The sequence below is a fragment of the Coenobita brevimanus genome, chromosome 70 (assembly GCF_032717465.1).
Source record: "Coenobita brevimanus isolate Jiangsu-jjx chromosome 70, ASM3271746v2, whole genome shotgun sequence".
Classification (NCBI taxonomy): domain Eukaryota; kingdom Metazoa; phylum Arthropoda; class Malacostraca; order Decapoda; family Coenobitidae; genus Coenobita; species Coenobita brevimanus.
The window spans coordinates 55,607,981-55,625,110 of record NC_137023.1 but is presented as its reverse complement, the minus strand read 5'-3'; the positions used below and the strand labels follow the sequence as shown (position 1 = coordinate 55,625,110).

Below are 17,130 nucleotides of genomic sequence, written 5' to 3'. Positions count from 1 at the left end.
AGGTAGGCAGGTACGTAAGTTAGTAGGTGGATGGGTAGGTCAGTGAGCAATAATACACAAGTAGATACACCGGTAGATAAGTAGCTGAGTAGATAAAAAGGTCTGATCCGATACAGATGGGTAGATAAACAGACGGGTGGCCAAGGAAGGAGCCTAAGTGTAGGTGGGTGGGCACGAAGCTAAGTGGGTGGGCAGGTATACATTAGGCGGGGTGGGTGGGTGGGTGATAAGTGGGTGTACTGGATAGGTAGGTGGGAGAATAGGTGGGTGGGCTGGAGTAGGGGGAGGATAGGTGGGTGGGCTAAGATACAGAGCTAAGTGGATGGCAGTGGTGAGTGGGTGGGCTGGGGGTAAGTGGATGGGCAGTGATGTTAGGTGGATGGATGGGTGATAAGTAGAGGTGTGGGAAACTGGGTGGGCTGGTGGGAAGGTGGGTGGCCTGACAGGTGGGTGGGCATCTTACAGCACCCCTGACCCACTCCACCCACCCTTGCGTCACAACACCCCACCTCAACCGAGTCAAACCTTTGCCTGTTTATTTCACAACTTTCATCAACAACAGACCTCATACAGGAGAGAGAGAGAGAGAGAGAGAGAGAGAGAGAGAGAGAGAGAGAGAGAGAGAGAATTGTACCTCTCTCAAATTGCTGGCACAGTCACAACGTTTATATATTTACCAATGGGCATGTCCAGGGTTACTAGAAATATATACGAATTAATTTACTTCATCCTGTAAATATAAATGCCCGAATTAACCACACACACACACACACACACACACACACACAAATCTAGTCGTTTTAAGAGTCATAGCTTAACCTGACATTAATGGAGGACTAAACTACCACAGGAAATTAAAAAGGCCAAGCGTCAAGACCTCGTGAAAGTTCCTGCATCATCAAAGGGAGTCAGTAGTACGCAGACTAAGGACGTGCGTATGTTTGCGTCAACGCCAGTAAAGTTCAGGCAGGCGCAGAATGAGAACTTTAATTTGTGTGTGTAAATTTACGGGGAGAGCGATAATAAATAAAGTAACGAAGGCGAAGAAAGTTTGAAATGGCAGAAGAAAAGTAGAATGGAAAGAAGTTGGGAGCTGGGAAGAGGGGGGGGATGGGGGGGGGAAGTATGAGGGAGAGAGACATCCTCCCTCTCTGAGAGACCGTTGGTAACTGACACACGCAACAGAAGCTCACATGCGCGGGCTGCGTCACCACTCCGTCGTATGTAGTGACATGTTCCTCACTCTGGCCAAACCCTGTGTCACACTCAAATGTGTTGTACCTAACACTAAGTCTCTAGAATTTCTGTGTCAAATAACGACAGTGGTAGCAGGCCTACCCAGTGGATAAGTAATGCATGGCAGATGGATATATGATGTACAGAATTCAACTGCGTAACACGAAGCGTCATAGAAATCTACGAGAAAATGTGGAAAAAGTAGTGGTGATTCGCAGGAGTGGCACGTGTGGCGAGCAATGACGTCACCGCAGCTCCTCCGCGCTCTCTTCTAGCACGCCGCGTGTTACTACACTCCAGTAGTGAATTGGCCGTGGAGCCGGAGGGTTCTGACTGCGCGCAGTGCAGAGCGAGCGAGAGGGAGTGAGAAGTTTGGACTTTGTCAACTTCTACAGCAGTAAAATGTTACCCCACCACACAAATTACGAGAGAGTGCCAGCACACAGCGGTGCCCCACCGACTGTGTTTGGATCTATGCTGGTCAACAATGACTCCAACACACCTTATTCCGACGCTACGCAGGTGAGAAAATTTTAAGTTCGTGAGAAATTGTGGACTTTGGCTCAGGCCGCGTGGTGCGTGGATGCTTACGGGACGAGTGAGAGAAGTGGTGCTAGCAGTTTTTCTCTTTCATTTTACATTACTCGTAGCCAGAAAAGTTTAGCAATAACAGCTACCCTTCTGAAATGTTACCGTGATTCTTACCCCCATCCTGAAATCACACTGTCAAGCGCAAATGTCACCCGATACAAAAGGGTGAGGATTTAGTCCAAAATTTCTGTAAATGTCTCGATTCGTCAATGTGTGTACACTTCTTGTCATCAAACTTTTTTACGCGGCAAGTTAGTGGGGAGGAGACTCAGTAGTTTGGAGAGCAGAGTTAATGGAAGTTTCTAAGGGAGGAAGAACTCAGACTGCGTTCGCGTTTTTGATGGCAAGGAAAATCATGTGCCACCTGGCCAATCCAAGATTGCAATGAATACCAGGTAGTCTGTACTAAATTCTAATTTTGGAGATTATTAAGGGGTTTTGCTGGTAATGATTAACTTCCCTTAAAACGCACATCTTGATTTAACGAGGCTGAGCGAGTGGAAAGCATAAATTTAATGTGAATTTAGAGTGGAGCGATAAAATTTAGTGAAAGGGAAGAATCTGAATGCTTGAAATACACATAGTCGCAATATCTAGTTTTAAAAATTCCCATAATGTGTTGTTTGCGGGGTATGGCTAATAACTGTTAGGCTTCCACATGTGACAGGTTTATATTCGTAGTCTTAATTCTGGCTTTCGTGGGCAAGCAACTAACCCGTTTTGCGTTCATGACCCAACTTTACTCTCGTCAACACAAACTTTTTACCGTTAGCTGAACCTTCAACACGATATTTTTTTTTTAAGTATTTTCGTGGCCAGATATTTTTTTTGTATTCAACTTAGTGAAGAATTAATTCGTAAAATCGCCTGGACATAAGATTTAAATCCGCCTTATGACTGACGGGGGCTGGGTTAATCGTGGGGAGCTGCAAGTGTTTTGGATCTGTTGCTGGGGACTTGTTGCACGCGTGGCCACCGTGCAAGGGCAACTTTAACCCCTGTGCAATCCCCTAACCTGTATGTAGGTTATTCTTGCCATCTCAGGACGAATATATTTAGCTTGGGTGATACTACTAGAAATTTTGGGAATGTGAAGGTAGCTTTACAATTCAAACGTATATCTTGTTTTATCCCTTCTATCCAGACGATTTTATTCAGCTCACGAGATATTATTTGAACTGGAGGGATTAAATAATAGATATAATTAACTCATACTGTTAAAAGGCCCTTCCTAACCTGACTCATCCTGTTTGGAGGTAGTTGAGATATATACAAACTACGATATCGACCTGAAGAGGCTGAGATAGCGAATGACTGTGAAATACCGCGATAAGACTGCAGCGACGGCGAGATAAGGATGAAGTGACAGGTGATGATGACCGTATTTAGCCAGACCAGAAGCAGACGTGTTGAATGTTGTGTGTGTGCGTCAGTGGGAAACGTATATGTGAACGTACCGTATATTTTGTCGATACGTTTGGTCTGTATGTGTCCGTGTGCGTTTTTCATTTTCATTCGATACGTAGTTAAGCAGAAAATGTTGTACTAAGGCCTTGTTAATTATGAACGTTGTGTAAATAGGGGAATGTATCGTTTTATGATGTACCCTAAAACATCTTATTTTTATTGGACAGCCAGCTTGAAAATTTGTTGTGTACATTTTGAAAGTTCTGTTTGTAGGAAAGTATTTTTATATGTACGTTATGTTTTCTATGTGGATGTTCATATTGATGTTTTCATTTGATTATGTAATTACTTCGAGGATTTGCTGTCCCAGGCACGTCACATCTTGAGTGAAGTGTGTTAGTAGGTGAACTTTTTTACCATTTGTATTTATGCATTTTGTAAATTTTTCGTTGGGTATGTGATTAACTGGGGATTTTATTATGACCTTGATACATTAGAATAAGTGCTTAGACTGTGGTAGTTTGCGTCTTGCATTTTATAAACACTAAACCTGACCTTCAGACCTGGGGTAATGCGTATTGCCTTGCACTTTAACGTTTGGAGGGCCAAATTTAATTATGGAGAGAGAAAAAAAAAGTTTCCTGGTCAGTGCTGGTTTAATATTTAGGGATCAAGTTGTGCAAGATGCCGTTGACCTCCGTGCAATTAAGTTATATATTTTCTTCATGGCTCTTATAGGCGGTGATATTTATCTTAAGGGATATTATCGAATTGAGTGACTTAAGATATGGCCTTCACTGACCTCTTCAGTACGAGGTCATTCCTAAGATGAAAAAAAAAATGTGTCTGGAGGTAACATGAATAAAATTAAAAGCACATTCATGGGCTTAAATGGACTAATTTGCAAAAGCCAGGCCACAAGGGACCCGCATGGACTTGAAAACAACAATCAAGTGACTAATTAACGCCATTAAAGTCTAATTGCTTTGTCTTGGATGAACATTACCAGTTTATGAGCCAGTGGAACAATAACGAGTTTCTTAAATATACTCTTCTTACCGTTTTAAACTGCACGGGCGGAATTCGACTAATATAAGCATCGTAAATTTATTGTGGCTACCATTTTGCTTACTTTTTTACGTGGGAATGACCGACAACAAAGCAAGTACACGTAAAAGTATATACCGTTACTTAATGTTCGTTAACTTGTGTGCTCGAGTTATTAACGCGTCTATAGTGCCATTACTTAGATTAACTGTTTTGTTTTTACTGGTCTCACGATTATATTGTGCATGCTATCAAAGGTAGCCAGATAATATTTCTTAACTAGGCCATCAGCCGTAAATGTGAGTACCCTGTTAATTACTGTTGTTAATGGGGTAGTAGTAGTTAGCAGTAGTTATGAGACTGGTAATGTGGCAGAGTGATGAGGCTGGTAATGGAGTTGTAGCAGGCAAGCAAAGACGAAAAGGTCAGGAGCTGATTTATGCTGGCAGCGACGTAGTTCCGGCGACCTAATCACGCCCTGTCCTTTACAGCTACAACCCCCCCCCCCCCTCCAAAAAAAAAAAAATCTTATGTTGACAGGATTTGGAGACTAGTTTAACCTTGGCCTTTATAACGGTGCTTAAAAAAAAAAAAAAAAAGTATCAATGCCGAACACGCGAGCAGAATTCTAGAAAAATAACATGATGTTCCTGATCAAATCCTGTCCTTTGTAACGGTAGTCTACAAAAAAATACATCCGTTCGAGTAATGTGGACAGGAAATCAAAAGCAAGGCGGAACATACCGTTAAGAGAGAGTGAGAGACGCGCGGGAGAAATAAAACAACAGCAACAACAAAACCGAGAGAACTCTGGGAGCGCGTCTGACACATGCTCCTCCCCAACGAACGGACCTCAACTTTTCTTTGTTTTTCGTACCTTTTTTCGTCCATATTCGGCTACCAGGCTCCATGACGAGGGTATTTCTCTCTAGTGATCGCCCCCTGCCCTCTCTAACGCGTTGAATCGATGGGGGAAATGCTTCGAGATTGATTTTCCACCCGCGAAATTGGCAATAACGACAAAAACAGTTACCAGGCCGAGATCTGTTGCGTTAAGGGAGGGGGAAGTGGGATGGGGAAGGGTGGGAAGGGGAGGGGAGAAGGGATGATAGAGGGAGCGGTGGGGCGTTAAGGGCGATTTTTCAGTTAGTAGGGTAGGTTGGATAGGGAGTGGGGTGGATGGGAGAGGTGTTGCTAAGGGAGTGGGGTGTTTACATTGGTGGATGGAGGTTAGTAATGTGGTTACATGGGTGGATGGGGGTTAGTAATGATGGTTGGGGAAGCAGATGGTGAAAGGACAATGAAAATGGGTTTGGTGAGGTTGAGCTAGGGGGATGGTGGAGCTTGGAGAGGGGTGTATAGGGTACGGATGGATAGGGAAGGGGGAAAAGGAAGAAGGGAAGGGGAGAGATAAAGGATGAGAGTAGAGAGAGGGAAGTTAGAAGGGGAGGCGTGAGGAGCGGGGTTTGGGAAGAGGAAATAGATAGAGTGGGGGAGCAGGGGACAGGAAGGGAGAGGGGGAGAGGAAGGGATGAAGTTGAGGGACAGTTGAACACGGTAAAACCTGCACGCTCAGCAAACTGCCATAAATGACTCACAGGAGCATTAAAACGTAACACACTTTCACCCGGTAACCCCCCCCCCCAACACTCCCACATAACGGTCACCTGGGAATTACGAAAAAAAAGGAAAAAATAATAACAGCACATTTACCTTAAAAGTTAGTTAATCTTGCTGGCTTCAGTAACGGGGTTCAACAAGATAATACATGACAGTAGAATATTTTTTTTTCGTATCCTACCACTTGTGCTGTGTGTGTGTGTGTGTGTGTGTGTGTGTGTGTGTGTGCTCAGTAGGTTACCAAGTCATCTTGCATAACACGAAGGACATCTCGAGCGACCACTGCGCCCAGGTGTTGGTAATTGTGGTTGTGGTAGCTGTGGTTGGCTGGTAGAGGGTGGAATATGTGTGTGAAGAAGGGGAAGTGGTTTGTTTCTGGTAGATGAGTGTGGTAGTGGTGGTTGGTAGCTAATGATTTGGTGGTAATAGTAGTAGTAGTGGTAATTTGCTGGTAGCGGTAGCAGTGGTTAGGGGATGATGATTGTGATATAGCTATGATTAAAGACATTTCAAGTCTTCCAAAATAAGCACAATAAATAAATTTTGTACCATGCTTCCTTAACGTTACTTGTTAGATTATCATTTATACTGGGCGTCTCTCTCTCTCTCTCTCTCTCTCTCTCTCTCTCTCTCTCTCTCTCTCACCCTACATTCTCCTTCCACTGTTTCCTGAGTACAACCATTTCCTAGTAACCTACAAACACCTACCCACTATTTCCTATCATTTGTACCACCAGACATTATGACCATTTACAATACCAGTCACCACTACAAATACTACCATTTCCCTCCCACCATAGCTACCATAAATTCACAACCATCACTACAACAGCCAATGCCATTACTGCCCTTTGACGCCAAATTTATCATCCATACCTCATTGTCACCATTCCCAGCTGCCATCACCATCACCTACCACCACCACTACACTTACAGCCATTTCCAACACTCAGTACCCTTGCTGTAACTACCGGTACCACATCACCAACCATTACCGCCACTACTACAGCCATAACCACACTACAACTACCACCATCGTCAGCCATCACTACCACATCAGCACTGCACTTTCTAGTCATCTCGACCGCGTCTTTTTTATTTCCTTATGAGCTGATGCCTATTTCTGTACTCTCTCTCTCTCTCTCTCTCTCTCTCTCTCTCTCTCTCTCTCTCTCAGTATTATTCATTCCTTTTATTACTCATACAGTCTTTCCAGGTGGCCAGTAGTCACCTCTTACTCATAACTATACCTTATGTTACTCATCACACGCACATTCCACTCTTCGTGTTACATACCCATCCCTCTCACTCACTATCCACATCATTCTACTCCACATTCACATATTTCACTCACTTCATCCCATCAAACAGCCATCACTCATCACACTCATTTCACCCACCTCACCACACCCATCCTTCGTTATTTACTACACTCATTCCTTTCACCTTACTACACATCCGTCCTTCTTTACTACCACGTACCCATCCCTCTCATCACACTCTTGAACCCTCTCACCTCACTGACCTTACTCATATCCTCAGTACACTCACTCACACACTCACCTCCGCTCCCGTCCCTTGCATCACCCCCTCCCCCCTCCTATCCACCTCCTCCCTCCCCTCTCTATTTCAGGACTACTGGTGACTCCACATCCATCCCACCCTCATCCCCATCCCTGTTTTTCTTCCCATCCATCTGAGGGGCAGAAAGTAATAAGTTTGGCGGTTTTTCTCCCTCTAGTGTGTCATTTCCAAACTTTGCAATAAACAAAAGGTGGGACTCCTACTCTCTCATTTTGGGCAATTATAGGTTTTCGTAAATCAGGCGACATGAACTTACACCCTTCAGGTAGCTTAAAAAGAGGAAAAAATCGATTTGTGCAAAAACAAAAAATCTAACTAGTTACCTTGACTAAATCTCTCGGCTGTACTCAACCTGAACTCTTCCACAGCACGCGATCTTTAAATAGTTCCCCAAATTCATCGTCTGGGGGGTTAGAAAATAGGAATCAGGAAGGGATAACTCAACTAAATCACTCTGACTGCGGCGCGCCAGTCTGAATCGCTCCCCACGGAAATGCCACCAGAAACCCTGTCCTTCACTGGGGGAACGCACTCTGGCTGAATAATCCCCTTTCATTACGTTCAACCCCGCAGCCACAGGAGTTGCTTTAGCCATTAAAGTCGCTGGATATGATAGCACAAGGAAGCAACTGTCCCTTCCCCATGTAGTGACGTCAGTGCGCGTGTGTTGCAAATCTTGTATGTTTTTAGGTACGGGGAGATGGAGGAGGTGGTGGCGGCTTTTTCGTGTGTACATTAGGGCTGAGGGAGGAGTGAAGAGAGGAGGACTGATATGGGTGGATTGATAAGATATATGGGGCAGATAATTAATGAGAAATGGGATGGCTAGATGATTTGGGGTTTACGTGAAGTTGATGAATGGAAAGGTAGGTGGATAATTTAAGGGTGTGACAGTGAAAATAAATGGACTGACTGATGAAAGGAATGAATCAGACTTCGCGAAGGCTAACTTACTTCACAAAAGAAACAAATATAAATGTATAACAAATACAGATAAGGGAAACAATGTGACCGAATAGACAAACACTAGTAAAAGAAAAAAATGTATAAATTTCATAATGTAGGTAGAGTGAAAATAAGTAAAAGATAAAATGCAAAATGCCAAGGGATGAATGAGAGGCAAATGAGGAGATAGGGACAAGGGGAGGAGGAGGTATTGAGGGAGAGAGGAGGGCAGTTTGTGTGTGTGTGTGTGTGTGTGTGTGTGTGTGTGTGTGTGTGTGTGTGTGTGTGTGTGTGTGGTCAATGTCCTAATGACGTTTTTTGTGGTGTGGGTGGTGCTGACTTTACACCTTTACATTGGCTGGGCAAGAGGGCAGAGGTATGGCAGATAGAAAGAGTGGTAGATAGATCAGTATAAGACAAGAGGTGTTAGTTAAAAAAAAAAAAAAAAAAAAAAAAAAAAAGTTCAGGTAGGTAGCTGATAAGACGTTTAGCCTAGTAGGCCTACATGACAGATGGGACAAAGAATACGAAGTAGCTTGATACTGTTGGGAAAATTCATAGCATCATAAAAAAAAAAAAAAAAAAAAAAAAAAGGCGACGTGAAATTGGTACATGGTTGGTAAAATTATAAACAGGCTGGCGTTGTATGGTATCCTTTGTGAGTCTCTCTTTGTCAGAGTTTTTTTTTAAATGTCGGTCACTGTATCTTTCTAAGGCCATATTGTAGCTTTTTTTTTTTTTTTTTTAATAAGATCATTGACGTGTGCAAGGCCAAGTCATCTTCCCTCTTTTCTTCACTTTTTTTTTTTTTTTTTCCCCCGCCAGACGGGAGAATGGGAGCAAAAAATATGACCTGTGCGGAAAAGGGGATAAGACCAGATGATGGAATAGGGTTTTTTTTGCGAGCGTGTTTTTGTTTACTTTCTGTCGGTGTTGTCGTCTTATGATGCACTGAGGATGTTTCATTTTAGGCGGGATTTTTTTTCTTGAGTCGCCCTCAAGCTGTCAACATATGTGAATGTTGCAGAAGATCAGTGTGGTTGTGAGGGATGCCTTCCACTCCTCATAATAAAAAATGTAAAATATGCATACCCATTGTACTTGAAATTAATGTCTTTTATTAAGGTAAAAACAGTATAGGTTGATGGTTGACTTAAGGATTTAACTGAGGGATTTTGGCCTTCCAGAGGGAGTTTGGGAGAATAAAAGTAGCTGTTGTGGGAAGAGAAACTCCACTGACTTCACTCAGATCAGATTCCCCTTCACTCTGATATACAGTACTCGGTACCGGTAATTGGCGGGTTGATGGTATAACAAAAGACTGGCTGACAGGCCCCAAAAGTGAGGTGCCCCAGGGGGGTGTTTTGGCCCCTCGTCATTATGTTCAGTGTCAACTCCAGGTGGTGACAGCGACTGACTAGCGGGCGGCACGAGATGGGGAGGGGGTAGAGGGATACTAGAGATGGATGTCAGAGTGTCATTAGTTAGCATTAGAATGACTGGGAGGTTAAATTAGTTCAGTACTTGCAGACAGATCGGGGGCATGGTTGCTCAGAGGTAGAGCATCGAGCTCGTGGCCGGGGGGTTGTGAGTTCAAGCCTCGCCCGCGACTGCCATGCCAGGAGTGGTAGCGTGTTCCTGTAACCTATGCTATATGGCCTTAGTTGCCTAGCTCGGGGATTAAATCCCCCCCCCCTCTTATTTTTTTTTGTAACATCCATGTGCTGCTCCATTTCTTTCAGTCATTGCCGTAAAGTATGGAATGGCATTTTTCTTTTATTGTGTATTTTTTAAGCCTTTAAATGTTTCTTTTCTTTTTCCCTGCAGACAAAGAAACATCCTCCAAACCACATCAAGCGACCCATGAACGCCTTCATGGTGTGGTCACAGATGGAGCGTCGAGAGATCATCAAGTATGCACCTGACATGCACAATGCAGAGATTTCTAAGCAGCTTGGCCGCCGATGGAAGCTGCTGACTGAGGACCAGCGGCGACCATACCGCGATGAAGCTGAGCGCCTCAAGCTGCTGCACATGCGAGAATACCCAAATTACAAGTACCGTCCTCGCAAGAAGGGGCAGAAGACTCAGCTGAAAGGTGTATCTGAGAAGAATGGAGGGAAGATTGTGAAAGCTAAAGAACTGAACAACATGGCTAAGGAAAGAACAAAGAATGTGGTGAATGTGATCGGCAACACACACATTACCCACACTACAGGTTTGGAGGTTGATCACAATAAGCTTGGAATCAAGATCACCATCGATGATGATTTCAAGAGATCACACAGAATGCCTGGCAACAGAGTTCTTTCCCTCACTCCTCATTCACCCCCGGAAGTGCCAGCCAGCCCCCCGTGTGAGCTACCAGACTCCCCTGAGAGTGCCTCAATGTATGAAGACCAGCCAGCCTTCACATACCATCCTTCCATTACCGCCCAGTACCACTCCACCACAATTCCATCCATTGCCAGTATCACCAACACATCCCCACTTAACACACTCTCAAGTTGCACCAATACCATCAAGCAGGAGCCAGACGACCTCTTGTATGAGGCAGTGTACACTCCACAGAGCCTTGCCTCCCCAGGCTTAGGCTCCCCACAAAATGAAACTCCCAGCACACCAAACATCAAGACAGAGATCAAAGCAGAGCCTCGGGTCTCAAGTGAACAGATTGAGCATGCAACTCTGGATGACCTGTACAATATCACAGACTTCATTCCCATCTCAGACATGAAGATGGACTTGGAATCGTTAGATCCAGACATAGACTTTGATTCAGTCAGTACAAGTTCAGGTTCTCATTTTGACTTCTCCAGTGTGGCTGAAGAGACGGACCCCTTTCTGTCCGACTGTGGTCTTTCAAACACGTGGATTGGTGCCAGCAACTTCCTGCTATAGGCAGTGAATCCACAACACTTACTACCCGTGTGTTTTTCTCTTTCGTGTTCACAACGAAAGACAACTTGTATGAATCTGTCCAGCATAGACTTCAAAAACTGTACCTTAGTGAAGATTGATAGTATTTGTATGTAAGAGACTGTTGGACAGGGACCAAAGGAGAGTCCTGCAAACGTTTCAAAGCCTCCATAATGGTGCCAGTGCCTTCAACCAGTTTCCTAAGATTTCCCTTAGCAGTAACCACAAACCATAATCCCACAACTACCAGCTGCCCAAAATAACAAGATAGTCTGGTCCGTGAACCTGGTGCACAAAAATAGTAATAAATGAATTATGCATTTTTTCGAAAACTTCTGTTTAGCCGATGTACATATGCAGCTTGTCTCTGCTCCAGTGGTTCGCTTGGGATGTAAAATTAGAAACACTCATTTGGGGTGTAAGTCATTTTGATAGAATATTTGAGGCTTTCTGTGATGTCTTTCTCCTTCACTGAGCGGAAAATGAACAGCTCATGAACAAAATGTACCTAATAAACACTAGATTTGTTAAGTTAAAAGCTTGAATAAAGACAAGTTCATAGATAGACATTTTGAATGTATATTTGCATAACTAGTGTGGTAAACATGTTGAAAGGCTACAATTGCTACCTGCTCATGCTCCTACTGCCATCAAGGGAGGTATCAAGATGAAAGGCTCTTGGAGGAAGTAAAAGATGCAGGGTGCTGATGGAGGCTTAACATCTTTGTCGGCACTCAAGAGATGAAGATGGTGGGCTTCTTGACATCCTGGCTGGTCACAAGCAGAGCAACGTCAAGAGTGTGTCATGTCTGAGGTTGATGCTGCGGCCTGTGTAAGGTCATTGGGCAGCTGTCACGAGGGCAGTTGGTCATCATGTCAAGATTACCAGAAGTTCAGTGTCCAGCCTTCTGCAGGACAGGTAGGATTGTGTTTTCTTCAGCTCTGTTGCATCTATAAATCACGGGATACATGTAACTGAGATGCAGTTAACCAGCAGTCAGACTCCCAGCAACCGCAAACGGCCAGTAAATTCAAAGGAATCATTTAAAAATGATAGTTATTATAATTTGGACTTCATATCCTGTAGACAGTAAAATAACAAGTGCAGATCACTTCATACCCTTTAGTTACGGAGTTTCTGGGTAAAAGAATGTAAATCTGTGGAGAAATTAGTGCTGAGTTTTTGTTTCTGTTTGTTGCAGGTACCTGCTAGAGTCAGAGCCCTCCTGACACGACCAGCCCCGTGCATGACACAGCGGGCATTTGACATGACTGGAGTGACGTCATTAGCACGTTTGCCAACCAGAGAGCAGTTCAGTGGTGTCCACTGCCAGGAAAGACCGTAGCATAGTGTAATATATACTGTTACAAGAATTATATTTAAACCTGTAACCAGTGACTTGTCTGATAGGGATGTTTGCTCTGGAGGTATCAGTTCCAGAGGGGAATAGTTTCCATGTGATGTCACTGGACTGCCTCACTGACCCACCTGATGCTGATGGCGTCATGGCTTTTTGGTCTTCTCAGATCACATGTAAACAAGGCAACAATATGGCAGTTTTTGTTTGGAATTCTAGTCAGTACAAGAATATTACTATGTATAGTAATAACCGTGAATCATTATCATGTGTTTCATGCTTTTTGAACAATTTATTTGACAGTTTTTATTCAAATGTTCAATATTTATGTTTCACTGTTCAAAGTTTATATAATTTTTTTTTTTTTCAATCGGTAGAAGGAAATATTTGTGTGACTTGCAAAAACAGTGTTGCTCAAAACGTGTAATAAAGAAGATAGCTGTTAAGACAAAGTTTCAACAATAACACTTTCTTCACAAATGATCTCAAAATGCTTTCAGCTACACTAACCCATTTTGATTTTTTGTGTATCAAGCATTTTTCCTTTTTTATATATATATTATTTCCCTCTTCCTTCTGCCCAAAACCTATTATATTATCGAACAATATATTTTGTACATAGTGTTATAGCGAGATATTTCCTCCTGTACAGTTTAATCTATATGGCATTTTCATTCATTAAGACTTATTGGAAGTTTTCTATATATTTTCTAGTACCTTCCTTGCTGGGTCCCCCGAGCTAGAAGAGGGGTGAGGGCCTAAGCAGGGTTGGAAAACAAAATAAATTTTTATATGTTTCAAGTGAATGTTGGTGTGTGTTTATTTTTTACTCCTTCATATGTATGTTTGGAAAGATGTTATGAGAGAATCAAGAAAACAAAAAAGGCCTGAATTATTTGTGAGAATCATAAGGACATGAGGAAAGTTCATTGAGTTGTTGCACCGCACTACTACTAAAAAATTAAAGAAGTTATTTCATTCACCTCAAGGGACTGAATGCAAGGAGGATTATGATGTATCACACTACTTATACAAGCTAAATTACTTGCACTATTAATAAAAACAGATACAGTTGTTCCTAATGTTAGGTGAATGCAGATTTGACCTATATGACTCAGTACAAACATGAAGGAAACTAAAAAAATTACCTGCCAAACAGTGTAGCAAACTTTAGACTTTTTGAAAACCTGGGACAGAGACTCTTGTACTATAACCAAAATGTTTTGAAACATATATTGAAACAAGTTGCACTGATGCTGAACATGTATGAATCCGGACTGATGAGCATTAATCTGAACTGAATTTATCCTAAATCATTATGAATGACAAACTAATTAATATTTGTTTCTAATGATTTTGGTCATTCAGATGTAGTCCATCTGAAGTATAATCTGAAAGTACTTGAATATTTTGATGTTCCTTATATGAGGCTGGTTATTCAACTGCAAGGCATATATGACTGATCCAAATTGAACTGGGCAAAGAATGTGAAGAAGGTAAGCAGGCTGAAGAAGACGGTAAATGAGGAGGTCTGGTTGGAGTGGTAAAAGATAAACTTATGCTTTTCATGAGAACATCCTGAATGAACTTTGAATTTAATTATCTGGTGTAAGATAGTTAATATAAAGAATTAATAAGGGATGGAACCTGACCTGGATATTACTGCCTGAAAGGTACTGATGTAAGAATTATTGATAAAGCCTGTTGTGATTTGAAAGGTGCTGAGAGAACCTGGTCTGAGAATTACTGATAGAGTCTAGTTGAAGATGGATGCAACCTCTTGAGAACCTGATACAAAAAAGACTGACAAAACCTGATGAGAATAACTGGCTGATGAAATATGAAAATTACAGAACCTGATTTGAGAATAACGGACTGACAGAAGAGGAAGAGTACAGAAGAACACCCAGGGCAGCTGCTTATGATACAGTCTCCCATCACTTCAAACACCTATTTCCAGACAACTGTCATCCCACTTCCCTGAACACTCCTACCATACCGGTTACCTGAACATGCCATCCCAGTCCTCTGAACATTTGTCCTATCAATTACCTGAACACCAGTCATCTGAACACTCCCTATTCCAATCAGTTGAACACACACACTTGTCATCTGTACGTTTACCATTCATATGAACACCATCCCAATCATTTGAATACTTGTCATCTGAACACCTGCCACCCCAAGCACTTGAACACTTGTCATCTGAACACTACACTTGCTTACCCAGTCATTTCAACACTTTCCAGTCCAATTTTGTGGAACACTAGTCACGAACACCTGTTTCTGAACCTGCCACATCTTACCACCCCAGTCCTGTGAACATTCTCTCTCTCTCTCTCTCTCTCTAAGGAAATACTCTATCGCTATCTTACTATTAAATGGCCTTGTGTCCCAGAACAACATCCCTGCCCCTCCCTTTCCACTCATTTCCTTCTCTCCCTCACATTTCCTTACCTCCTTTCTTCCAATAATAACCTTCAATTTCCTATCTACTTCCATCGTTCTCGGTCCCCCCCCCCTCTCTCTCTCTCTCTCGCTTTTTTTTTTTTTTTAATCCACAATCCTCCTCCCTTTTCCATTTTCCCTCCTTTCCGTGTCTAATAATTCATCCTACTTCATCATCACTAACACCACTACGAACACCCTTCTTCCCCTAAGTTAGCAAAAAGAAAGAGAGGAAAGGAGGAAAATGGATGAAAAACAGGTGCACTACGACGACAGAGGAGAGGAGAAAGAGGAAGAGGGGAAAAGAGGAAAACGACTGAAGTGTGAATGAGTAAAGAAAAGGAAGATCGAAGAGGAGGATGGAGGAAGTTGAGAGGGAGGTGGAGAGATGGAAGAGAGAGGTAGTGAAGAAGGAAAGAATAAGAGATGAAAAGAGGAATAGAGGAAAAAAGAATGAGGGAAGGAAGTGAAGAAAGGAAGGTAAAGACCGCAGGAAGAAGGAAGAGATAAAAATGAGAGCAATAAGTAATCTTGTGGCGAAAAGGAAAAGGGGTTCGAAAAAAATGGGGGGGGGGGGGGGAAGAAGTGGAGAGAAGTACGAAGTACGAAAGGAAAGAAGAAGACAAGGAAGACAACGAGGGAGAAGAGGAGGTACTAAAACGAAGTACGGAACTAAAGCAAATATGAGAAGGAGGTGAGAGGGGGGGGGGGAAAGAAAGGGAAGAGGAAGTGCTATAGAGGGGAAGTGTAGGAAAGGAAAATGGGGGAAGACAGACAAGGTGATGTGGACAATAGAAGTGGAGGAAGACAGAGGGGGGAGAAGATTGCTTGAGAGGGAGGGATGAAAGAGAAGAGAAAGGAAGCAAAAACTGACATAGATGTGAGGAGGACTGCTGAAAGGGACAGAAGAAGGAACTGCGGAGGAAGAGGAGAGAAGAAACAGGGATGCAAAGGGGAGGAGGGGGAGAGGGACAACGAGAAGGAGTTATAGCCAAGAACTAGGAATATGGCAGAATTATACGTGAAATGGAAGAAGACTGAAGAGGAAGAAAATATAGATACAGATGAAAGGAGGTAGGGAGGGATGAAAAGGAAAGAAAGCAGGTGTCAGGAAGGGTGAAGAAAGTAAGTGGAGACAAGAGGGGAAGGAAGGTGAAGAGAAAGATGGCAGGGAGGACGAAGGAACGTTGGCAGGAGTAGGAAGAGACAGGAAGACAGGAGGGAGATACAAATAGGGTGAGGGGGGGGGGATAAAGGTAGGGAAATAAAGGGTGGGTGGGTTGGAGGCTGAGGGACATCACTACCTCTGCTTCCCTTTAATAACTGACAAGAAGGGGAATAGCAGTATTTGTGGGTCTCTCTCTCTCTCTCTCTCTCTCTCTCTCTCTCTCTCTCTCTCTCTCTCTCTCTCTCTCTCTCCATTTCAAGTGCCCTGAAGCAAAAGACGAAACTACGGCTTCAAGTTAATCGCTAAATCTGTTACAATTATTTCCCCTAACAACACCATTTCCTCTCTACACAGGTGTCCTAATTACAGTTCCTTCACCTTAACCTGGCCCAAATTAGAGGAGGGATTTGGAGTGACGTGACGAAGCAAAGAGAGGAAATGGTACACACATAATCAAGGCTTCTGTCACTTCTATTATTATTATTATTCCCGCTTATCACTACCATTATAATTATTCCCGCTTCTGTCACTACTGTTATTACACCCTACAATCTGACCTAATAGCAGATCTTAATTACACCATATGTACTCAACACACTAGTACTAACTGGACGTAGGATTAGAGTACCGTGACTAAGAAAAAAATAACCCAGACTAATCGATCAGTCTTACTTTTACTGGTCCCTAAGAACGTACCTAAATGCTATCGACCAATTAATACCTTTAATTGCTCCCTAAAAACATACATAACTGTTGTATATCCTCCTAACAACACCTTTTCCTCTCTACACAGCAGCACTAATTACG

At 42.9% G+C, this 17,130-nt stretch overlaps 1 protein-coding gene across 1 annotated transcript; it reads left to right on the top strand.

Moving 5' to 3' along the window:
• Positions 1–1,551: 1,551 nt before the first annotated feature.
• On the top strand, positions 1,552–13,513 carry LOC145406295 (uncharacterized). The gene is made up of 3 exons (XM_080277454.1): positions 1,552–1,758; positions 10,258–12,268; positions 12,552–13,513. Exons 1-2 carry the CDS (start codon positions 1,639–1,641, stop codon positions 11,329–11,331), a joined length of 1,194 nt encoding a protein of 397 aa, XP_080133580.1. The 5' UTR covers positions 1,552–1,638; the 3' UTR covers positions 11,332–12,268; positions 12,552–13,513.
• The last annotated feature ends 3,617 nt before the right edge of the window (positions 13,514–17,130 follow it).